Consider the following 25760-nt stretch of genomic DNA (forward strand, 5'->3'; position numbering starts at 1 on the left):
ACCTAAAGAATGTATAACATGAAGAGTGAACTCCAGTGTAAACTATGAACTTTGGGCAGTAATGATGTATCAATGTAGGTTCATCTATCATAACAATTTACCACTTTTGTTCAGCTTTCAATAGTGGGAGAGGCTTGCTTATGTGGGAGTGGAGGAAATCTTTGTACCTTCCACTCAATTTTGCTGTGAACATTAAAACTGATCTAAAAAATAGAGTCTGTTAAAAGTAAATTAGTTAAAAGATTGGATGGGAAAAAGAGTAAAGAATGCTGCCTAGCAAGGAGTAGATATCTACTTGTAAAGCTAACATATATAATTCTAGTTGTTGCTTATATGTCATTAAACATTGAATTCTAGAAATATTTGATGATGGTGGTGATAATGGTGGTAGCGGTAGTAACAGTTACCGGTGACTGAGCACGTACTCTGTGCCAGGTGCTGTATGAAGCATATTACATGCATTATCACCATTATCATGTTTCATACAAGGCAATGCTTGAAAGAGAAACTTTTTACATCGTTCATAGCACTGTTCCATAGAGCAACAAATCATATGTCCAATATGAACCTTTTATGCAAGTTTTATGGAGAAGTTTGCTGACTTTTATGGTAAAGGTCAACTAGTAGCCTTATTGATTTGAATTAGGAATTTTCTTTTTTTTAAACTGTATTTTTTTTGGAAGAGAGAGAGAGAGAGAGCAGGGAGAGCTGCAGAGGCAGAGGGAGAGAGAATTCTAAGCAGGCTCCCCACTCAGCACAGAGCTTGACGTGGGACCGGATCTCACAACCCTAAGATCGTGCCTGAGCCAAAGTCAATAGTTGGATTCTTAACCAGCTGAACCACCCAGGTGCTCCAAATTAGGAATTTTCTTGAACTGTCAACCCTGGAACATGATTAGTATAGACTAGTCTGAATTTCTGGCCAGTCAGCAGTCATTAGCTGTCTGATAACCTCCTTCTTCATACCCATCCTCTGGATAGAGCCTGAACCAGGCTCAGGGCTGATGAGTACGTGAGTGTATCTCTTCCAAAGTTAAATAGACCGTGCTGTTAGTTGTAATCTGCTCATCTGTGTCTACCAAAGTAGATCATTTTGCCACAGTTCAGTTGGTTTTTTTTTTAGTGTGGCATTCAACGCTTTCCAGCATCTTCACCCTGTTGGCCTCAGAATCTTCTGTCCCTCTAGAGACACCTCGCATTGCACTCACACAGGACTAATAACCTTTCCTAAAACATGTTTCCTAGAACATGCCTAGCACTTTCCCTTTTCTCTTGCTTATGCTGACAAACTCTTCGCCCTACGAGGCCCAACTCACACCACCACCTTGTTCCTTACCTGTCTCCCATCTCCCATTCCCTTCATCATTAGCTCTCCTGTCTGGGCTGTAAGATGTCTATGGGTAATAACTATGGTTTACTTTTCTTTTAATTTCTCCTTCCCCTCTGAGCAGAAAAACAGTTTCTTAAATATAATAAGGGCCCAATAAATATTGAAATACTTGAGTTAGCCCTTTGTTATGATAAAGTAATTATGGCTCATTGTCCAATATAATTTAAATGTAGTGAATTTTCAGTGACCCTTATATGAATTTTCCATTATTACTTCTATTACCTTGGCTGTTTCCCCCACCTTCTAGCAAATGATTAGAAAAAACAAACTGGTTTTAATACTGTCTTAAGCAAAATGTAACTAGTGAAAGATTTAAAATCTAATAAAAATTCACACTAGCTACTTCATAAAAATACTTAATTTTATGTAAAAAATACATAAAAATATATCCAACACACCTTTTTGAACACTCATCTTCTCCCCACACACCAACTCATTCTTCTTACTGCCTTTCCAGTCTACCACAGACAGCTAGGAACCTCAGACCAATCTTGAGCTCTTTTTACTCTTTCATTCTTTTTTTTTAAGATTTTATTTTTGTATTTTTTTATTGTTTTAGAGAGAGAGCATGTGTGAGTGCAGTGTGGGAGGGGCAGAGGGAGAGAGAGAATCTTAAGCAGGCTCCGTGCTCAGCCAGGAGCCCCACTCAGGGCTCAATCCTGACCTGAGATCATGACCTGAACCAAAATCAAGAGTCGTACACTCAACTGACTGAGCTACCCAGGCGCCCCTAAGGATCTTATTTTTAAGTAATCTCTACTCCCAACATGGGCCTCGAACTCACAACCCAGAGATTAAAGGTCATGTGCTCTACTGACTGAGCCAGCCCTGCACCCGTGTTTGTACTTTCTCATCATTTCTCCAGTCTACCTCCTTCTCTTCATCCTGCTCTTTTTCATTCAGACTCTCATTCTCTCTTACCTGGCCTTTGATGCTGCTTCTAGTCCCTCTTCCCTCCACCCTCAGTTTGTTCTGTATATGCTACTAGGGTTGCCTTTCTAAAACAGTTATGATCTTGTTTAAAATACTTTTGAATTGGGGCACCTGGGTGGCTCAGTCATTAAGTGTCTGCCTTTGGCTCAGGTCATGATCCCGGGGTCCTGGGATTGAGCCCTGCGTGGGGGTTCCTGCTCAGTGCGGAGCCTGTCTCTCCCTCTCCCACTACCCCTGCTTGTGTTCCCTGTCTCGCTGATGTCTCTCTCTCTGTCAAATAAATAAATAAAATCTTTAAAAATAAAATAAAATAGTTCTGAGTTTTAAGAACTCAGAAGGATCTATGCTTTATGTTTCCTATTTGGCTCAAAAGGTTAAAGTCCAAAATCCATAATCTGTTTTCAGCCAAATTTCCCCAAATTTGCTCCCTTTCATGCCCTATCATGTACCAAATTTCAGCCACCCTGAATCTCTCTGTTCCCCAAACATGCCTCTACCTGAGCATCTCTTCCCACTCCCTGAAATACCCTGCTACCTCTTCCCTGTCTATCAAATTCCTACCCTCCTTTGTGAAGCCTTCCCCAGGAACCCCAAATGGAGATACAGCCTCTGTGCTTTGACTTTGCACAAATCATAACTAGTTCTAACACTGACCTATGGTCTAATTTGCCCTACCTACACTTTAAATTTCTCAAGGACAGGAAAATGTTTTATTTCTCTTTGGATCTTCAAGGTCTAGCACAGTGGTTTGCCTCATTAAATATTTCTGAATGCACAACTCATTGTGCTCTTAAGACATAATGTAAAAGTAAGATATGGTAGATTCATTATCTGGCATTTCAAGAACTAACCAGGATACAGGTAGAATGGATAAATGAATTCTAAAGGCACTTTTCAAGCCTCATTTTCACACTTAGCTTTAAATCTGTCCATTCTTTCATTCCCCTCTTGCGTGGGTCCTCATAAGCTTTGCGATAAGATGGAACAGGAGAAAGTAATCTAGATGACAAGTATCTGAACAAACAAGAGAAAATGTACTGAGCTACTTGGAAGTGACCGCCTCAAGTCATTTCATATTATGAAAGTATGGTTTCTTCAGCTGGGTTCTAAGATACGTGATGGGGTTGCTTTGTTTGTTTGTTGCAAGGTAAATCTGGCAAGAAAAAAATGAGGTGATTTTGAGATCCAGTGCCTTGGGAAAGGGAAAGTAGAGATAAACAAAATGTTCTGTTGATGTTCTGCTCAGTACCTCTTATGTTAACAGTTATTTTGTTTTGTATACACACACACACACACACACACACATATACATACATATATGTATATATATACACACTTTTGGTTAGTATAATTTTCAGTCAAGAGTCAATTGGATCTTTTATTATTTAATATTAAACTTAACTTATACTGTTGCTAACGTGCATTAGACATTCAGACATTTTAGGTGATTCAACATTGACTTAATTAATGTTTAGAAATAATTAATCAGAAACATTAAAGCCAGCTCAACTTCTATTTATTCTTCTATTGAAGTATGATTAACATTCAGTGTTATGTTACCTTCAGGTATTGACTTTTATATTTTAAATTTCAGTTTTTACCACCTTCTCCCATCCCCATCCGTGCTTCCTTTGGTCGCCTTCATCAAATCAAACAGGTAAGAAGACTTTCAAAACTGATAGCTGTTCAGTAAAAAGAAAACTATTTTTCCTTAAAAAAATACCTATGGGAAAAAATACTTATGGTTCTGTAATTGCAAATGAGGTCACAAATGATTCTGTTTGTAATTCCAAGAACGGTTCCCCTAAAATAAAAACAACTAAGTCCTGTATTTCTTTGGGTTATTACCTATTTTAAAAACTGATAGTTTCCAAGAAGATGATATACTCTTCTGCCTCGGATCTGGCCTCTTTCAGAGATCGCAAAGAAAAGAAGATTGTTAATTTTCAGGTGCATAATGACTGTAATTATCATTTTTTCTAAAAACCATCAGATGAAATTTTGCTGATGGATGAAATGGCCTTTATGCTACCATTTTGTGTAATTGCTTAGTGATCTGAGTTCAGGGACACATTGTACCTCACTGGCTTATCTTTTGTGCAGGCCTGTATGTGTGCATGTGTGTGTGCGTGTGTGTGTGTGTGTGTGTGTGTGTGTGCGTGTTTAAAAGCAAACGCCTAATACACAGTTAAACCTTTTAATTATCCAAAGATTAGCCACAGAACTCAAAAGATCAAATCACCACTCCACCACAGGTGGTAGGATTTTTCTGACCCAACTACAAACAGACTTTTGTTCAAGGGGGGCTTAACTGTTACGAAGCACTTATTATTCACTTAGCACTAAAATACGTATTTTACATCTGTGCTCTCATTTTATCTCACAACGTAAGATCAGAAATTAACAACAGGAGAAATTTCGTAATTTACCCAATGTTTAGCGTTAGTGAATGTCAGAGCCAGATTTAGCCCTAAATTACTGGATTCCTTTCCAGCTACCCTTTCCCTGTTTCAGTGGCACAAAAGCCATAGTATCTCATGAGCCTGGTGTTTAGGACTCCAGCTCCTGCTTTCTTTCCCTCTTTCCCTTTCCCACCATGGCTTCCCTAAAGTCCAGCCTGTCATCCAGGAGCAAACAAGTATGGTAAAAAGATCCTTTTGCTTTTTAGTTTTTAGTTTTTTTAAAACGTTCTTTAACTGTCTTTGAGAGTAGGGAGCTCTTTTAGAAGTTCTTAATAAAAGAACCTTAAGTTAGTAGGTAAGATGACCTCTGGTTTATCTGTGCAGTTTGTTTTGTTGCTTCCCCTAAATGAAATCAATACTTAAAAATTGATTGCATGTTGCTATTTGATTATAAAGCTTGAAATCAAGATAAATTTTTGGAAAATTGGTTACATGTTGCTATTTGACTATGAAGCTTGAAACCAAGAAAAATTTAACTGGTCAGTAAATTATAAAGCAATCTATTTCCATAGTGACATAATATATGTTACAAACATTTTAAATGAAACACAAGTAGAAAGTGAATTAAATGGGAAAACAGAAATAATATTAGCTTTCAATCTGGGTACAGATTGAATGGAAAACCAAGACTTATTTTTAGCAGCTTAATGGTCTGATAGATATCTTAAATTGCGTATTTCTTTATATGCATTCTTTTTTTTTTTTTTTGAAAGAGAGAGAGAGAGAGAGAGAGAGAGCACATGAACACAGCGGTGAGGGGCAGAGGAAGAAGGAGAAAAAGAGTCCCAAGCAGGCCCCATGCCCAGGGCAGAGCCCAACGCAGGGCTCAATTTCATGACCCTGAGATCATGACCTGAGCTGAAATCAAGAGACAGACACTTAACAGATTGAGCCACACAGGCACCCCTCTTTATATGCATTCTTTAACCGTGATTTCTTTTTAGCTATTGAACTTATTAACCTTTTGGGGAGGAGGATGCCTGAAAGTAAATCCCTGATCTCTTTTTACCCACAAACACTCAGTATGAATCTCTGAGAAGGACTTTTTTTCTTACATAATCACCATGCCATCATTATAGCTAGCAAAATTAAGTTATTCTTTAATGTCATCTAATAAGCAGTCCATGTTAAAATTCTCACTATTCTTTAAAACGTCGTTTTTACTGATTAAAACATGTTTCAACCATGATCTCTCAGATCTCTGTTTTTTTAAGATTTTATTTATTTATTTGAGAGAGAGAGAGAGAGAGAGCACGAGGCAGGAGAAGGGCAGAGGGAGAAACCAACTCCCCACTGAGTGGGGAACCTGATGTGGGGCTCAATCCTAGGACCCTGAGATCATGACCTGAGCTATAGGCAGATGCTTAACCCACTGAGCCACCCAGGAGCTCTCTTTTACTTAAAACATTCCTTTCCCCTCCTGTTTTTCATTCTGCGCCACTTATTTATTGAAGAAACGGGGCCATTTGTCCTGTAGACTGCCCCACATTCTGATTCTGCTTCCATGTGGTATTTAATATGCTCTTTTGTTCCCTGCATTTGCTATAAACTGAGTTGATTACATTTTCTTTTACTTTTAAATACACACACAGTGCAAGTCAGTGTTAGGTTTTGGGTCAGCATTTAAGTCAGTGTATGATTTAGGTTGCCCGTTTCCTAGCAGGCAATTAGTGGATAATTTCTTCTCAACTGGGGCTGGTAGCTGTTTCTAGGTATTCGGGAGCTTGAGAAAATGAAGTTGGAAGTTATTTTTGCCCCCCCAACTTTATTGATATGTAATTGACATATAACATTGTCTAAGTGTAAGGTGCACAACATGATGATTTATGTATATATTGTGAGGTAGTGACCATGGAAATTAATTTTCTAAACACATAGCACTTTGCTAAGTGTTCAGGAACTGTTCTTTTTATGTAATTCTCCTTTCCTAGTAATAATCAAGTTTATGTTTCAAGAGGTTTGGAAGCACTCAGCTTTTAGTTCCCTATCCTAAAACCCTAAAGATAAGTTAACCACCCTGCTGAAATAGTTTGTATATTAGTTTGCTAGGACTGCCACAACAAAATACCACAAACAGGGGGGCTCAAACAACAGAAATTTAGTTGATCACAGCTCTGGGGACTGGAAGTGTGAAATCGAGGTGTTGGCAGGATTGGTTTCTTCTGAGAGCTGTGAGAGAAGCGTCTATGTGTTCCAGGCCTCTGTCCTTGGCTTGTAAATAGCCATCTTCACGTTCAGATGGTGTTTTCACATGTCTGTCTCCTTTCTTATAAAGACGTACTGGATTAGGGCCCACCCTCATCACCTTGCTCTAACTTGATTACCTCTGCAAATACCCTATCTCCAAATGAAGTCATATTCTGAGGCCCTGGGGGTTAGGACTTCAGCATACTAGATTTTAGGGGGACACAATTCCACCCACAACAGTTTGTTCACAGTATGTGGTTCTATAACTTTGCCTTTATTTCCTGCCTTGTTCAGTACGATATAAAGTCACCAATACCCAGTAAGAACATGACTTTTTTCTGCAGTGCCTTAAGTAATCAGGCAAATCATCTACTTACATATTACCGCTGCATTTCTAGCATCTCTTCCTTTTATACCTTCAGAAATGTAAACTTTAGCAACACATACTACAGTCTTTGTTTTATCTTACCTGGTTTGGATAAATTAAACTGGGTTTAGACACAAATGTAAGGGAACTTTATGAAACGAAGCTTTTGAAACAGATGATGCTAGGAGTGCCGGGCATGATTTTGATAGGGACCATTCAGATACCACAGTTTAGTTTCCACAGTCTCGGAAAGCAGAGGCATTAGATTTCAGTGATACGTTTTTCAGTCTTCCTTGAAACCTACCAAGTACCTAGTCTTTTTTAGGAAGAAATGTTTAATTTGGTCTTAGTTTACAAATTGTTTCATTCTTTCAGCAAGCATTTGTTAAGCACTGTGCCGGCACTGGGCAGCTCAAATCTCTCAGGCATACTCACCTTCCGAGAGCACAAGTGGCTAACTTACTGTTTCCATTTTTACCTTGGAGCCTAAAAACCTGAAAGCTAAGCTTAGCGCTCAAGTGTAGCAGTTCTCCTTAAGCTGGGTTTCTAGCATACAGTACTCTTGGCCCTTGACAGTTACATGGCTCTTGACCTTATTTTAACAATCTTATTTCATTATAAGCACCTCATAGCCGTTTTGGAAATAGGCAAGATATAAACGATAAAAGAGTCAGCCTACCTTTACTAACAACCCTCAAAATAGCTGATGTTGGCTAATGCTCCCAACTTTCCATGGGAGGAACAGTGGGCAAAATCTTGTCCCACTTTGGGAAAAATTGCTCTTGTTGATTGAGTAAATTACAAAATACTTTGAGCTTCTCACTACAGGAAAACACCTACGTAAGTATTAAATGGAAGGACTATACTAACCTTACATTTTGTTGAAAAGATTTACTGTTATCCCGTTGTTTTATTTTTTTTTTTTTTTTTTTTTTTTTTTAAAGATTTTACTTATTTATTTGACAGAGATCACAAGTAGGAAGAGAGGCAGGCAGAGAGAGGAAGGGAAGCAGGGTCCCTGCTGAGCAGAGAGCCTGATGCGGGGCTCGATCCCAGGACCCTGAGATCATGACCTGAGCCGAAGGCAGAGGCTTTAACCCACTGAGCCACCCAGGTGCCCCAATCCCGTTGTTTTAAAAGACTAACTTCTTAAACTTCCTTTCCTGATTTCCCTCATTTTCAGTAATGACATCAAAATAACTCGAAGCTCCGGGTTCACCTTCAATTCTTCCTTATTTTTCTCCTGTATCTAATTAGGCATCTAATCCTATTAATTCTTCCTTGACAGCATCCTCTCTGTTCCCACTTCCTTCTGTCCCTTGGGTCCAGATTACCCTAATAATATTCTAAGAGATTTCCTGTCTCTGCCAGTATAATCCAACTTCCACAACCAACACCAAGATAATTTCTCGAAGCCATCATTTTCACCTTTTCTCCCCTATGCAAAAAGTTATAATGGCTTCCCATTACCTATTGAATAGGAGTAAGATTAAGAATAGCTAGGCTGTAGTGAGCGCTTGCTTCCGTAGTTTGCCAGGCACTGTGGAAGAGAACAGTATACCCACGTCATTATCCTCAGTTCTTATCATCATTTTCATGCGGACGAGGAGACCGAGGCTCAAGTTCGGTCGCCTGCCTAGGGTTGCACGGGTAATAAGTTACAGAGTTGAGATTCAGCCTAATTCTATTTGGCTCCAAAGCCTGTGGTCCTAACAGCTATCCTATTCTGCCCAAACTCTTTAAGCTCAAACCCTTCAGTTACTTAAGATCCTAGAAATTCGGCCCTATTTTACTTCTCCAGTTTTATCTCTCATTACTTCATAACACACTCTGTTTCAGTCAAGCTAGTCTCACTACCCTGAAACCTGCCATGTTCTTTCCCTCTAAGCTTTTGTTCACATGGTTCCTTCTGCTTGGAATACCTTCCCCTTCACCCTCTGTTTGTCCATGTTTTAAACCACTTTCGAGGCCTAGGTCACATTTTATTTATATTTTTTAAGATTTTATTTATTTATTTATTTATTTGTCAGAGAGAGAGAGAGAAAGACCACAAGCAGGGGGCAGCCTGGCAGGCGGAGGGAGAAGCAGGCTCCCCGCTGAGCAAGGAACCCGATGTGGGGCTCGATCCCAGAACCCTAGGATCATGACCCGAGCGGAAGGCAGACGCTTAACCAACAGAGCCACCCAGGCGCCCCCTAGATCACATTTTAATTCACACAACTCAAGCCACTTTTCTCTTCCAGACTACCCATAACGTGTATCGCTTATATCGACAAGAATATTTAAACTCTTTTGATCATACACTGCAACAGTACAAAATATTTTAACACATCCTTCCAATATACGTAAATAATATATCCTTCCAAAACATGATGGACATATACTACTAAGCTAGTATTTCATGTGAATCATTGAATATATGCAAAATACAAATGTAAAAAGGATGAACTAAAGATGAAATGATGTTTTTGGAACATTTTAAATTGTACTTTATTAACTACAGGTCATCATTGAGAGTGAATATAAGTTCATATTTCCAGTAGTCTTCATGATTTAAAATTATTTTAGCCTGTGCCTCGATAGAGATTAGCTCAGCATTGTGTTTTCACAGGAAGGTGGCAGATGATGTGCACTGTGCTAGGTAGGAGTTTCATCTTTGTCATTTCCCTGTCATTCACTTGGACTTGTATTACAAATCTTCTGTCCAACATTTCTTTATAGAAATCTTGTTAAGATACTTGTCTGTTTTGTGAAACTCGGTTTAATTAAAACTGGATAATGGGGTGCCTGGGTGGCTCGGTGGGTTGAAGCCTCTGCCTTCGGCTCGGGTCGTGATCTCAGGGTCCTGGGATAGAGCCCCGCATCGGGCTCTCTGCTCAGCAGGGAGCCCGCTTCCCCCTCCATCTCTGCCTGCCTCTCTGCCTACTTGTGATCTCTATCTGTCAAATAAATAAATAAAATCTTTAAAAAAAAACTGGATAATATATCCATATGACCACCTAACTTGCAATTAGTAATAATTAGCTAAAGACCAAAAACATGCTGGTGTTTTGCAAGATCTTGGAACCCTCTGGGCTGAGTAAGGGCACCTGTGTCAAACTGTAGACTATTAGCAAACCTGAATTTCTTACTATCTTAGATTTTAAAATATATAAATTGAATTTCTGTGTTTTGCTTTTTGCTTCTCAGTGGATCACCTTGTATACTTCCTGGGCTATGATCATGCTTACTTTGGAGAGCACCAACTTAATGCGTATAAAACTTAGCTCTCAAATGTGATTCTAGGCCATTTTAGGAAAAGCTCATCCTCTTATTTCCTGTTCCCCATAATATTTAGCACCCTATTTGCCCAGCACTATCCTAAATACTTTATTATGTGTGAACTATGTTTTTAAAAATACTAGGATGAATTTGGACTATTTCAACCATTTTTAAGAGTACAGTTCAGTGTTATTAAGTACATTCACAATGTTAAGCAACCATCATTACTTTTCATTTCCAGAATTTTTTCATCATGCCGAACAGACACTCCATACCCATTCAGCTATAACTTCCTATTGAACCTCAATCTCCTGTAACCTCTGTTCTACTTTCTGTCTCTATGAAGACTCGACTATTCTGGGTACCCTCATCAAAGTGGCATCATACAATGCTTGTTCTTTTGTGTTTGTTATTTCACTTAACATAACATTTGCAGTGTTCATCCATGTTGTAGCATGTGTCAGAACTTCATTCCTTTTCATGGCTAAATGATAAGTCCATTGTATATATCACATTTTTTAATCCATTCATCTGGTGATGAACACTTGGGTTGTTTCCACCTTTTGGCTATTGTGAATAGTGCTCCTAATGAACATTGGTGTATAAGGACCTGTTTGAGTCCCTTTTTTAAAACCCTTGGATATATGCATAGGAACAGGATTGGCGGATCATAGGGTAATACAATGTTGAACTTTTTGAGAAACCATCAAATTGTCTTCCAGAGTCTGCCCCACTTTACATTCCCACCAGCAATGTATAAGAGTTCCAATTTCTCCCCATTCTCGCCGACACTTGTTACTTTCTACATTTTAAAATAATAGCTATCTTAGGGGGACCTGGGTGGCTCAGTTGGTTAAGTGTCTGCCTTCACTCAGGTCATGATCCTGGAATCCCAGGATCAAGTCCCACATCGGGCTCCCTGCTCAGCAGGGAGTCTTCTTCTCCCTCTCCCTCTGCCCTTGACCATGCTTGTGTTCTCTCTCTCCCAAATAAATAAATAAAATCTTTATTTTTCTAAAAAAGATTTTATTTATTTATCTAACAGAGACACAGTGAGAGAGAAAGCACAACCAGGGAGATTGCGAGAGGGAAAAGCAGGCTTCCCGCTGAGCAAGGAGCCTGACACGGGGCTTGATCCCAGGACCCTAGGATCATGACCTGAGCCAAAGGCAGATGCTTAATGACTGAGCCACGCAGGTGCCCCAAATAAAATCTTTAAAATAAAATAAAAAATAATATCTATCCTAGTAAGTGTGAAGTGTTAGCTCATTGTGGTTTTGAATTACATTTCCCTAATGACAAATGTTGAACATCTTTTCACGTGCTTATTAACCATTTGTATATCTTCTTCAGAAAAATGTCCATTCAAGTCCTTTGCCCCTATTGTAATTAGGTTGTTTATCTTGTCTTTGTTGTTGAATTGTAAGAGTTCTTTATATATTCTGGATATTTAAAATATAAGATTTGCAAATATCTTCTCCAACTCTTTATTCAAAAGATTTTTAAAATTAATTAATTATATTTTTTAAAGAGTTTATTTATTTATTTATTTATTTGAGAGAGAGAGAGAGCGCGCTAGAGAGCATAAGCAGGGAGAGTGGCGGGGTGAGAGGGCCAAGCAGGCTCCCTGCTGAGTAGCGAGCCCAACACAGGGCTTTATCTCAGGACCCCAGGATCATGACCTGAGTCAAAGGCAGACGCTCAACCAACTGAGCCACCCAGGCACCCAGTTAATTTATCTATATATAGAGAGAGCACCAGCATGGTAGGGAGGGGCAGAGGGAGAGGGAGAGAATGTTCAAATGACTCCACACTGAGTGCAGAGCCAGATGTGGGGCTTGATCCCACATCCCTAAGATTGTGATGTGAACCAAGATCAACAGTCAGAGGCTTTTAACTGACTGAGCCCCCCCAGGCGCCCCTATCTTCTCCAATTTTGTAATTGTCTTTCACTCTCTTCATATAGTGTCTTTTGATGCATGAAAAATTTAAATTTTATGAAGTCCAATTTATCTAATTTTTTCTTATGTTACCTGTGCTTTTTTACTGTATCTGAGAAAACATTACCAAATCCAATTAATGAGGCCTTTGCCCTATGTTTTCTTATAAGAGTTTTATAATTTTAGGTCTTATGTTTAGGTCTTTCATCCATTTCAAGTTAATTTTTTTTAAGATTTTATTTATTTATTTGACACAGAGATTACAAGTAGGCGGAGAGGCAGGCAGAGAGAGAGGGGGAAGCAGGCTCCCCGCTGAGCAGAGAGCCTGATGCGGGGCTCAATCCCAGGACCCTGAGATCATGACCTGAGCCGAAAGCAGAGGCTTTAACCCACTGAGCCACCCAGGCGCCCCTCAAGTTAATTTTTATACATGGTGTAAGGAAAGGATGCAACTTCATTCTTTTGCATGTGGATGTTGTTTTCCCAGCCCCGTTTGTTGGAAAGATCATCCTTTCCCCCATTGAATGGTTTGGCACCCTTATGGAAAATCAATTGACAGTGTATGTAGGTGTTCATTTCTGGGCTCTCTGTTCTATTCCATTTATCTATATGTCTGTCCTTATGCCAGTACCACACGATTTTGATTACTGTGGCTTTATAGTAAGTTTTGAAATCAGAAAGTATGAGTCCTCCAAATATATGCTTTTTCTTTTTCAAGATTGTTTTGGTTATTCAGGGCTCCTCGAGATTCCGTGTGAATTTTATTTTTTCTTCCATGTGAATTTCAGTATGGGTTTTTCTATTTCTACAAAAAATGCCACTCGGATTTTGATAAGCATTGCATTGCATCTGTTAATCACGTTGGGTAGTATTGCTATCTTTAAAATATTACTTTTTCCAATTCATCAACACAGGATATCTTTCCATATGTAGGTTATTTTTAAAATAACAATTTATGTGAGAAATGATACTTGTGTTTATTTTTTAAAAAGAAGGTCAAAAATATGGTAAAGTACAAAGAAAGAACAAATTACTCTAAATCTCACTACTCATTGACACGTACTGTGAACTTTTTGGTGACCATCCTTCTGAACATCTCTTGTTTATAATTTTACATAAATAGCATCTGAGGTTTTTTCCTACTTACTATGTAATACATGTTCTTCAATGTGAATGACTAGATTTAAATCATGTTTGCACATAGGGGAGCCTGGGTGGCTCAGTTGGTTAAGTGTCTGCCTTCAGCTCAGGTCATGATCCCAGGGTCCTGGGATTGAGCCCTGCATTGGGCTCCCTACTCAGCGGAGAGTCTGCTTCTCCCTCTCCCTCTGCCCCATCCCCTTCTCATGCGTGCTCTCTCTCACACAAATAAATAAATGAAATCTTTTTTACAAAATAAATCATGTTTTCCCATCATTTAGTTAAACAAACCAATGTTGATAGACATTTAATTTGCTTTGGACTGTGAGTAATATTTATTAATATCATAGTATTAATGGTAGGAAAAATAGCATAATAATGAATGATGTTTGCTCTTTTGAATGAAGAATGCTACAGAGTTATTCATTTAGAAAGTTTCTCCATATTTGATGTACCATAACGCATTACTAATAGATCTTTGGTGTAGTAGGTGCGACGATTAAAAGTAGAGAACTAGACACTTGTTTAGAGATTTGTTTATCCTCTAGCTCTTGTATGGCCCAGTGAATAATAATAAAGGTACAACCAAATCAAATAATTTTATAAAACCATAGGATCTGGTATTCATTTATTCTAATGTTCTGCCTTTCAGGAGGAAGGCATGAATTTAATGACTAGAGAAGCAATGCATGAATGGTGAGTAGTGTACTTTGAATTACTATTCTGATCATCTCTGTGTTCAGTCACTTCTTTTCTTTTTGTTAGGCAAACTCCAGTACTGATACCTCTTCTTTTGCAGGGAGGTACAAACCGCACTACGGATAAGTCGGTCTTGGGAAGAGAGTTTGAACCTGGTATGGTATTAACGCTTCAATTTTATAGACAGTTTGAAATTTTTGCTGATTTTCAGTATTGGCACTACTTAGTGTTGCTGTAATTTCTAGAAATTCAAGCTCTCATTTGAAACTGAAATTTATATGCTGCATAAATAATTTTTATTGCTCCTGAGAAATAGTCGATGACTTACTCATAAAAATAACTGATATCATTTGAAAGTGGGGTTCATAGTAAATAGTTGTCCGACACAAAACCAGTGTTGTTGTGGACCAGCCTCCTCTCTGTCCTACTGAGTCTAAGAAAAGTTCAGTTCTGCTGGTCAAATTGCTTAGTTGACAAAACAATGAATGATTTCACTCCTTCCTATATAATTTATTAACTAGGTATTAGAGTTTCAAACCACAGACAGTGAGTTTCTGCATAAATACTACATTTCTGTGCTTGTAACACATACACTCCCACTAACATTTTAACATGCAACCTTTAATTTGAACATATTTGGAATTGAGTTACATCCCCTGCTAACATTTTTTAATGTTTCTTTACACATTATGATTACTTAGTTGTAGAAGTTGAGCAATGTTTAGGGTTCTTTTCCATGGACATTTCAGATAATGACAGAGAATTGAGCTGAAATTTGGGTAGAACAGATTCTGGCTAGATGTTACTGTCCAGATTTGGGAGTCACTAGATTTGGAAATGGGTTATCAACAGAAACAGTGACATCTTATTTTCCTTTGAGCCCTGAGTGCCTTAGATGGACATCTATCCCTGATTTAGGAGTAGGTCCTAAAGATTGAGTAGATAGCCTCTGAAGCCTGCCCCTTTTCATGTTTAGTACTAATACAATTTATAGACGCTGTTGGATTCCATTAACCCAATTATAATTACGTTACATTACATGTTGGCACAAGTGAGTGAATCTGTGAATGTGTTAGGAAGAGGAAGGGAATACATAACATAACTGTACTGTGTCTTAGAAAAGAAAAGAGCACATTATAAAGGCCTGAATTATGCAGTACTGATTTTGTCCGCATAAAATCTATAAACATCTTTTATAGCTGTAGTTATGTTTGCTGTCCCATTTGTATCTTAGTTTTTTTTTTTGTATCTTAGTTCTAACCAAATCCTTTTTGACTGTTCCCTGAACATAATATTGTAATTTTCAACAACAAAGCACAGGTCAGACGCCAAGAGAAAAATTTTTTATATAAGATTTGTGTATATACTGGTAAGTATTACTCGTTATCAAGTGCTCATATTCTAGGCCTTTTGGGGACACTAGGGAAGCCTCTCAACTTGCCATGAGCGTTCTTTCCCAAAAGGAGAAAGTGAAGTGAATCTTGGGTTCCCTTCTTGCTTTAGAATGATATGAGCTCCTCACCATAGTACACACTGACTCAGTAAGGATTCCCTTCCCCAGGCAGCAGCTATCTCCCTAAGTACGTGATAGGTAAGCAATTGGTGCTACAATGGTACACTGCTTTCTGCTTATACAGAGTGACAGTAATTTAGAGAAACCATCTTCGAAGAACATCGATTTAATTCCAGTATCCCCAGCAGCTCCTCCCACCCAGGGGATTGGGAAGGTAAGAAAGGAGAACCTAAGAATCTGTGTCCCTTGAAATTTTTATAAAATGTTAATGTTTCGCCACCTACATTTTGGGGGGATATATTTTGCCATAGGACATCTGATTCTAAATGACATTTTTCCCTTCCTTTTCATCTATTGAACTATTATTAACATATAACAAAAGTCACCAACTTTTAAGTATATGATTTGATTAACTTTTGTAATTGTGCACCATCCTGTAACCATAACCATAATCAAGATATAGAGCAGTTCCCACACTCTAAACAATGGCCCCGTGATCTTTTGCCCTTGATATCCTCTCCTCCCACCCCCCCACCCACCCTAGGAAACCACTGATCTGCTTTCTGAGAAGGATGGTGGTTTTAAAACCTCTTTTCTAATTTGGTTTTAGCAATGTTTTCCTCCATCGTTACAAACTTGTGTGAATTACACCACTTTGCCTCCAAGTCCTGTTCCTAGTCCCACGCAACAATTACCAATGTAAGTTTTTGTTGTATGAAAATATACCAAATTGCTTATAAAATAAGAATTTAAGAAACTTACAAGAACTGATAGCTCCAGGTTCTGTGACAACCAAAGAAGTTGTGTGTTTTTAGCTAAATTAAAATGCCATTGTTTTGACTTATTATTTTGTGTATTGAAAAGAATCAAGTGAATAAGAACATGTGAAAACATGCAAACCCATGAAGGATCAGTAATTCATTAGCCCTGTTCGAACATAGTCTTCCTCTCCAAGCTTGATGATAAGGATCAGAGCTAATTCTTAAACTGTAAACATCTATACCTGCTCATTTACCCATGATTTTCACCTTGATTCAAGGCAAGTCACAACCAGAACTGTAGGTCTTTCTAGCCTCCCCCCCACACCACAACTTCAAAGAAGCCTGAATCCTTATAAATTACGAGATAGTTTGCTATCCTGAGGCAATCCTGTTTTTAACCCAGATTTACAGAAGAGCAATAAAACGATGTGATACTACAACAGTCCTTTTTTAGTGTATACCCTTCTATTATAATGAAGTAGTCATAGCTGATTTTGTTCAAATTTTTCTTGTAATGATTATATAATTTTATTTTAGAGGAAGTCAAAACCCCACCAACATTATTAGACCAAGTATCTGTGGACCATTAAAAAGAAAAGGTACTTTTATCTACCAGCAAAAATAAATATAACTTTGAATTATTTTTATAAAATAGCATATAAAATCAAGTGTTATAAGAAATTAATTTTAAAGCATTTATTTAAAATATATTTGATAAGTTACTAGAGGCCTTTCATTTTACTCAAACAAAACTATGTAGAGACAATATTAAAAGCTGTAAAATGCCATATTAATGTGAATTGAGAAGTTTAATTCCCGTTTAGTGAACTACTATGATTTTTATTATATAATTCGCCAAGCTAGCTGCCTTAAATACTTTCTGAAACAAGGTGGGGAATAAATGAATGAACAAACAATGAATCAGTCCTAGTATTCCACTGAATCTTGACCCTGCCCTGCTTGCTGCCACATCTACTTGTTGACATCATGTGAATAAGTTGACACAAATCAGATCCGCTTACTACACTAAAACTATATTCTGAGGTGTGTGTTCTCTGATGTTTCACTTCTTTATGGGGGGTAATTTTGGTTAAATATATGGAAAGTGACCCATCTACCCAGTAATAAAAGGACAGTGAAAAAAAACAGGTTTTTTTGGTTTTTCCTTTTTGTTTTTGTTTTTGTTTTTAACTCCCACAGCCGGATCCCAACCCTGCCTCACTAAGCTAGGTTTGTTTTTCCTTTCTTGTTAATACCACTACTGACTTTAACTATAGTAGGGAGGGGAAATGGATAAATAGGAAAGGAGGTTAAACTTTTAAAATGTGTGTTTGTGAAAAATCCATTAAGATAGGAAAGAAGAAGAAGAAAAAAGCAGAGGAAAGGAAAAAGGGAAGGAGAGCAAAACTATAGGGAAAGAAATTGAAATTTAAATGTACTTCAGTGTTGCATGTATTCTGGATTAATTAATGGCAGTTGTCCTAACAACACATCTAACTCAGCATGTACTTAATATATTTTAAGACTAAGACTAGATAAATTCTGGAAAACACTCTTTCAGACTAAGCACTTTGTTTTATGATGATGGACCAATGACCTAGCTTAGCGATCTTTTGCGTGTGCTATGAAGTTAGGGGCTAGTGTTGACAAAACATTTAAATATATTAAGTTTAAGAGCTGTTACAATGTTGGGGGTCATTTGAGTATTTAAAATAAAATATGCGTAAGGGCACCTGGCTGGCTCATTTGGTGGAGCGTGTGACTTACTGTTGATCTCAGGGTTGTGAGTTCAAGCCCCATGTTGGGTGTGCAGATTACTTAAAAATAAAATCTTAAAAAAAATCAAGAAAATAAAATATGTGTAAATGGAAGGCAGTGTTTTCCTAAATTAAAATAATTCTCCTTTTAGGAAGCTTAGGTGGCTCAGTCAGTTGAGCATCTGACTCTTGATTTTGGCTCAGGTCATGATCTCAGGTTCATGTGATCAAACACCTCATTGGGCTCCATGCTCAGCACAGAGTCTGCTTCTCTCTCTCTTTCCCTCTCTATTTGCCCCTCCCCCCATTTGCATAATTTCTCTCTCTAAAATAAATAAATCTTGGACACCTGGGTGGCTCAGTCAGTTAGGCGTCTGCCTTCGGCTCAGGTCGTGATCCCCAGGTCTTGCGATCAAGTCCCACATCCAGCGCCTTGCCTGGCAGGGAGCCTGCTTCTCCCTTTCCCTTTGCCTACCACTCCCCCTGCTTGTGCTCTCTCTGACAAATAAATAGATAAAATCTTTAAAATAAATAAATAAATATTTTTTAAAATAAATAAAAATAATTCCCCTTCTAAGACATTTACACATAAAATGTCCTATGACATTGAAAATTCCTGGAATTTTCTTAGAATTTATGATTTAAAAAATTGTTTTCTATTATAATCTTTACACTTGGTTTCTGTCCAGTATCTTGGTGGATGTGGCATGTCTCACACAAGCCTCTTATACCTGGTTTTCAGTTGCTCTGGAGGATGACTGCCTCCTTTCTTTGAGATATCCCTAAGAACTGTATGTACTACATGGTCTGTATTTTAAGTCAGACCTTTCCAAACACAGCCTGTACAAGTTTGGTCAAAATTCATGTGGAATTTTATTTTCTTTATTTTTTTTAAGATTTTATTTATTTATTTGACAGACAGAGACCACAAGTAGACAGAGAGGCAGGTAGAGAGAGAGAGGAGGAAATAGGCTCCCCACCAAGCAGAGAGCCCGATGCGGGGCTCCATCCCAGGACCCTGGGATCATGACCTGAGCCAAAGGCAGAGGCTTAACCCACTGAGCCACCCAGGTGCCCCTGGAATTTTAGATACAGTAAGAGATTAAACAGAAATTTAATTTTATTTATTTGGGAATATGAATCTATTTGGGGAACAACAAATGATGTCTTATTTGGAGCATATTAATACAAAGGAAATGTGGGGAAAGAAGATATGAAAAAATCCAAAGAGGTCTTGGGTGGGGGAGAAAAAACAATGAGAACTCTATAAAATGGGAGAGAGTATGAGATAGCAGTTAGAATCTGCAAGCATATGAAGGCGCATTGTATGGTGATAAGCTACACTTCCACTAGAATAAGCAAGAGCAAATGAGGCTTCAGGGGGGAATTCTGAGAAATCTGTAGAAATCAGACAGCTATAAAAAGTGTTTTATAAGTAATAATGATTTCAGCAAAGAAAATTTCAATTTTTTTATATGATGAATTTGTCTTGATATGTCTGGCTTTTAAACCCAAAAGGAAAGGTGAGTAGTTTTTCTATAATGATGTGATTGTAATCTGGCAGGGGACAGGATACCCAGGATATGCTCTTTGGAGCTTTATGAGCCACAATTATACTCCTAAGAAGGTCTGCGGGATCTCTATTTCTAGCGAGATATATATAGATATAGATATATATGTGGTGATATACATAACGATATATACATAGCAATATATACATAGCGATATATATAGTGGTATATATATATTGCTAGAAATAGGGATTATATATATATGTGTATATATATATATATATTTTTAAATTTTATTTATTTATTTGAGACAGAGAGTTTGTGAGCAGGGGAAGAGCAGAGGGAGAGGGAGACAATCTCCAGCAGACTCTGTGCTGAGTGCAGAGCCCCTCGCAGGGCTCAATCCCAGGACCCCAAAGTCACAACCTGAGCCAAAACCAAAAGTCCAATGCCTAACTGACTGAGCCGCCCAGGTGCCCCAGGATGTATATATTTTTTAAGTCTTTAAAAAGATTGTATTTATTTGAGAGAGATAGAGAGCATCAGAGACAGAGGGAAAAGCAGTCATGGAGCCAGACTTGGGGCCTTATCTCAGGACCCTGGGATCATGACCTGAGCTGAAGGCAGATGCTTGACCAACTGACCTACCCAGGTGCCCCTATTTTTTTATTTTATTTTATTTATTTTTTTAAAGATTTTGTTTGAGAGAGGGAAAGAGAGAGAGAGCAAGCTCAAGCAGGAGGAGGGGCAGAGGGAGAAGGCTCCCCACTGAGCAGGGAGCCCGATGCGGGGCTCAATCCCAGGACCCCCAAGATCATGACCTGAGCTGAAGGCAGACGCTTAATCGACTAAGCTGCCCAGGCGCCCCTATTTTACTTTATTTGTAAGTAAACTCTACACCTAACATTGGACTTGAACTCACCACCAAGAGTCACATGCTCTACCGACTGAGCTAGCCAGGTGCCCCTATATCTAGGGATATTTTTTTTAATGAGTAGGTGGCCTTAAGTGTTTTATCATTCAAATTTCATCCTATGAGTTATGGCTTGAACATCAGTTTTCTCTCATCCAGACATGGTTATCACATGATGGCAAATAATGTGCAGATTTTAGCATTTACTTTGAGGTAAAGATTACAGCAATGCAATTTTTTGAGATTAGATGTGTCTCCTTAATCTTTAAAAATTTATGTATTTTGTTCATTGTAATGCTGTAAAAGAATTAGTCTATTTATTTCATTGTATATATTTGGCAAAATAAAGATAACAACAACCTAAACATTTAAAATAAGGAATGAGATTAAATTATGGTATGACCATACCACGTAGCTCTATATAATCACGTTGTAGAATTTAGTTAATATAATACAGAAAATTGTAATCATTAAAAACAAAAAGTAGGTTACATATTGGTATTGCGTATGATACAAATGAAATTTTGTTTAAAAACAATCATGTGTACACACACATTTTAGGAATTACCGAAAAGTGGTTATCTCTGGGTAATGGGGATATAAAACTTTTTGCTTTGTTTTTATGTATCTTATAAATTATTTCCAATAAACAAGTTTTACTTTGCATTTAAAAGCAAAAGCATGTTAGATAAAACATATCTCCTTTGATCTGCTTTTTTGTCATAGGTGAAATGATATTTGAAGATCAGCCAAAGAAACTTTTCCAAGGCACAACCAGCATGATTTCTTCCAATACTACTCAGCAGTCTGATATGAATGAGTGGTGAGTATTAACATGAGGTTTTAAACATTCATTGGTGTTTTTCACTTGCCTTTTAAACCTATTCTTACAGTAGTATATATTCAGAAGTATTATTAAATATTTTTAGAAGTTATAAAATGGATATCCCAAATGAATGCTATTAACTTTAGTTCTTCTCCCTAACATTTATTTAGGTGTGACATTAATATATACTGGATACATTTTTAGAAGTGGAGTCTTGGCATTTGATTAAGAGGTATTAGAGAAGGGGCGCCTGGATGGCTCAGTCAGTTAGGCATCTGACTCTTGGTTTCAGCTCGGGACATGCTCTCAGGGTCATGATCTCAGGATTGTGAGGTCAAGCCCCTTGTTGCAGTGGAGGAGGGGGTTGCTCCGAGCTCAGCACAGAGTCTGCTTGAGATATCCCCCCCTCCCCTTTTGCTCCTCCTCTCCCCCTATCAAATAAATAAAATCTTCAAAAAAAAAAAAAGAGTTGTTAGAGAAATATATAAAAATCCAAGCTTGGAGAAAAGCATCTTAGGCCTATCTTTCCTTCCTTGGATTTTTGTGTGCTTTGTTAGGCTGAGCATATTATTGGAAAGCATGCCAAGAAAGCATGTTTTAGTAATCAAGGTGGGAAATACAGTGAATGGATTTTTATTTAATGTTACCGTTGGCTTTGTTTTACTGCTCTTGTGAAATTGCTCTTGTAACTAGTGCCAGTTCTTGGCTTCACATATTTTGTGTTCATTTGTAGACAAAGCAGAATGTACAGAGATCTTTTGAATTCTGTTATTGATGAACAGCATTTTCTTGTCCTAGTCTATCTCTAGATATTCTTGATGTAAACAATAGTGGTGCAGGCTCTTCTTGTAATTGACCAGTTAGAATCAGCACTGTTGCGTGCCTGGGTGGCTCAGTAGGTTAAGCCTCTGCCTTCGGCTTAGGTCTTGATCTCAAGGTAGTGGGATCAAGGCCCACATGGGGCTCTCTACTCAGCAGGAAGCCTGCTTCCCCCTCTCTCTCTGCCTGCCTCTCTGCCTACTTGTGATCTCTCACTCTCTGTCAAATAAATAAATAAAATCTTTAAAAAAAAAAAAAAGAATCAGCGCTGTCACATTCTCCCATATCATCTTTTGATTCTCGTTCTTCATGTATTGTAGTGAATGAACTTTCAACTAAATGATTCCTCCATCCCAGGATTTTCTCACCAGTGGAGGAAAACATTTGCTTCTCTATTCTCTCTCTCTCACACACATACACAAGTTAGAGTAACTATTTCTTATTACCTTATTTTCTCAATTTCCTAAAATTCTGTTTATGTACAGAATTTGCATATCTAATTGCTGTGTATGCCCTTAAAACCAATGTAGTGATACTTTCAAAGGTGTTTTCCAGCAGCGGCTCAGTCATTAAATGTCTGCCGTCAGCTAGGGTCATGGTTGCAGGGTCCTGAGATCGAGCCCTGCTTCGGGCTCCCTGCTCGGTGGGGCAGAGGGGCCTACTTCTCCCTCTCCCCCTCCCCCTGCCTATGTTCCTCTCTCACTGTCTCTGTTAAATAAATAAATAAACTCTTTTTTAAAAAAAGATGTTTTCCAAATAAGAACTATATCAAAGATACAATCATGTCTTCAAGCTGCTAATGTGTAGAAACATGCTGCACTTTGATTTTTTTTTTAAATTTATTTATTTGTCACAGAGAGAGAGAGAGCACAGGCAGGCAGAGTGGCAGGCAGAGGCAGAGTGAGAAGCAGGCTCCCCGCTGAGAAAGGAGCCTGATGTGGGACTTGATCCCAGGACACTGGGATCATGACCTGAGTTGAAGGCAGCGGCTTAACCGACTGAGTCACCAAGGCGTCCCTGCACTTTGATTTTTTAAAAACAAAATTGAGAGCACTGTTTGTTTATATGAATAAGTAGATACAATTGTAAGTCCTGATGAAATATTATTGTTCCATTAATCAACAAGTAAAATAATTTTTTAGGTTAGGTGCTGAATACCCATGCTAAGTTTGTTCGTTCATTCGTTCTTTCTTTCTTTCTTTCTTTCTTGACAGAGAGCAGCAAAGCGAGAGAGGGAACACAAGCAGGGAGAGTGGGACAGGGAGAGGCAAGCTTCCTGCTGAGCAGGGAGCCTGATGCAGGCTGGATCCCAGGGTCCTGGGATCATGGCCTGAGCCGAAGGCAGACACCCAATGACTGAGCCACCCAGGTGCTCCAGCCCATGCTAGTTCTTAATATTTTCAATAATTGCTAGTTCCTCTTGGTAAGGAAAAATCACCTATCTTAGAACAGTTTTTAAAACTAAGCTAGTGGGCACCTGGGTGGCTCAGTCATTAAGCCTCCACCTTCAACTCAGGTCATGATCCCAGAGTCCTGGGATCAAGGCCCACATGGGGCTCCCCACTCAGCAGGAAACCTGCTTCTCCCTCCCCCACCCCCCCTACTTGTGTTCCCTCTCTCGCTGTGTCTCTCTCTGTCAAATAAATAAATAGAATCTTTTAAAAATAAAAAAATAAAAATAAAAATAAGCTAGTCATACTATGCTGATACAAGGATTGCCTATTTTGCACCTGAATCCTTAGATATTTAATTGGCTGGGAAGAAATAGGTAGGGGAAACAAGATGATAAAAGGTAATTGAATAGCAGGAAAATAATATGTAATTGGGCTTTACTCAATTTGTACTTAACATGATTATCCCTGATCACTTTTGTATTCTAATTAAGTGTGGAAAAAAGACAATGTTGATAAATTGTGGTCTTTTACATTTTATGAATTACTTTTTATTCATCATGGTGACTACTGATTTGATTAAATAAGGCTTAATATGTTAGAGTTTTTCTGCAGGAATCATATACTTCCAGTTGTCCCCTAAGGACTACAAATGTTTGTTTAAACCCCAATTTTCTATTCAAAAGTCTTAAAGGTTTTCCAAATAAGAAAAATTATGTTAAAAATTTAAAATCTAAAGTGAGTGCTTTAAGTAATTGAGGATAGCAGTAGCATTTTGAAAAATAGAAATGCATCCTCATGAAGTTCAGAATTAGTTTAAATTTCCTTAGCTAATGAAATAGGAATTGTTATCTAAAATATTTATAAAAAGTTTTTCCTTGTCATTAGAAATAATCAGAATGAGGAAAATTGGATGTAAGTATGCCCCACATGAGAAAAGACTGTTGTATCAAGAATTGTTTGACAGGGGCGCCTGGGTGGCTCAGTGGGTTAAGCCTCTGCCTTCAGCTCAGGCTATGATCCCAGGGTGCTAGGAACAAGCCCAAGCGGGGAGCCTGCTTTTCCCTCTCCCTCTGCTGGTGCTCCTGCAGTCTCTCTTGCTCGCTCATGCACCCTCTCTCTCAAATAAATAAATAAATAAAATCTTAAAAAAAGAGAGAGAGCATTGTTTGACAGTGACCCCAGTGGAACTGATTAGCATAGCTAGATATGTGGGGGGAGATTTTGTTCACCTATGAATAAATGAATATTTATGAAATGACTGGGATCATGATAGTCTCTGAAAGTGGGACAGGATTCTACAAATTGGCCAAGGACAAGTGAACTATCAATATTGCCTTTGTAACTCAGCTTCTATACTTGCCAGACCCTTCCTGGACCAACTGTGAACATATACAGGGGATCTCATGGGCTGAGGTGGGACTGCAGCGATGTTCCTTGCTGGAACTGTAGGTCAGTGACAGACGGTGTCCTCATGTATCATTGACACTTGGGCAAAATGGAAAAAAAAAAAAAGATTTGCGAAATATTCAGGTACAAAGACCAAGGGTAGAGAAGGTGAACAGCATGGGTGGGACTACTAATCAGTTGTATAAAGAGCTTTTATTTTATTTTTTTATTTTTTAAAGATTTTATTCATTTGTCAGAAAGAGAGAGTGCATGCAGAAGTGGGGGAGCGGCAGGCAGAGGGAGAAGCAGACTCTCTGCTGAGCATGAAGCCCGATTCGGGAGTCGATCCCAGGACCCTGGGATCATGACCTGAGCTGAAGGCAGACGCTTAACCAACTGAGCCAGCCAGGCATCCCATAAAGAGCTTTTATTCAATAAATCTTGATAATCTTGACAATCTGAACGCATCTCTTTCAACTCAGACAATTCCTTTCGCCCTAT

The 25760-nt window shown here is 38.4% G+C and overlaps 1 protein-coding gene across 2 annotated transcripts in view; it reads left to right on the forward strand.

Moving 5' to 3' along the window:
* The window catches only part of LOC308337654 (P2R1A-PPP2R2A-interacting phosphatase regulator 1-like), a 61637-nt gene that overhangs the window by 15412 nt on the left and 20465 nt on the right, over positions 1-25760 (forward strand). For both annotated transcript variants that reach the window (XM_080795782.1, XM_080795781.1), the window contains exons 5-11: positions 3918-3980; positions 14333-14376; positions 14480-14534; positions 16017-16106; positions 16503-16591; positions 17191-17252; positions 21561-21657. In XM_080795782.1, the coding sequence (XP_080651908.1) occupies positions 3918-3980; positions 14333-14376; positions 14480-14534; positions 16017-16106; positions 16503-16591; positions 17191-17252; positions 21561-21657 (500 nt within the window). The remainder of the gene's footprint in view (positions 1-3917; positions 3981-14332; positions 14377-14479; positions 14535-16016; positions 16107-16502; positions 16592-17190; positions 17253-21560; positions 21658-25760) is intronic.

Source organism: Martes martes, assembly GCF_963455335.1.
Source record: "Martes martes genome assembly, chromosome: X".
Lineage (NCBI taxonomy): Eukaryota > Metazoa > Chordata > Mammalia > Carnivora > Mustelidae > Martes > Martes martes.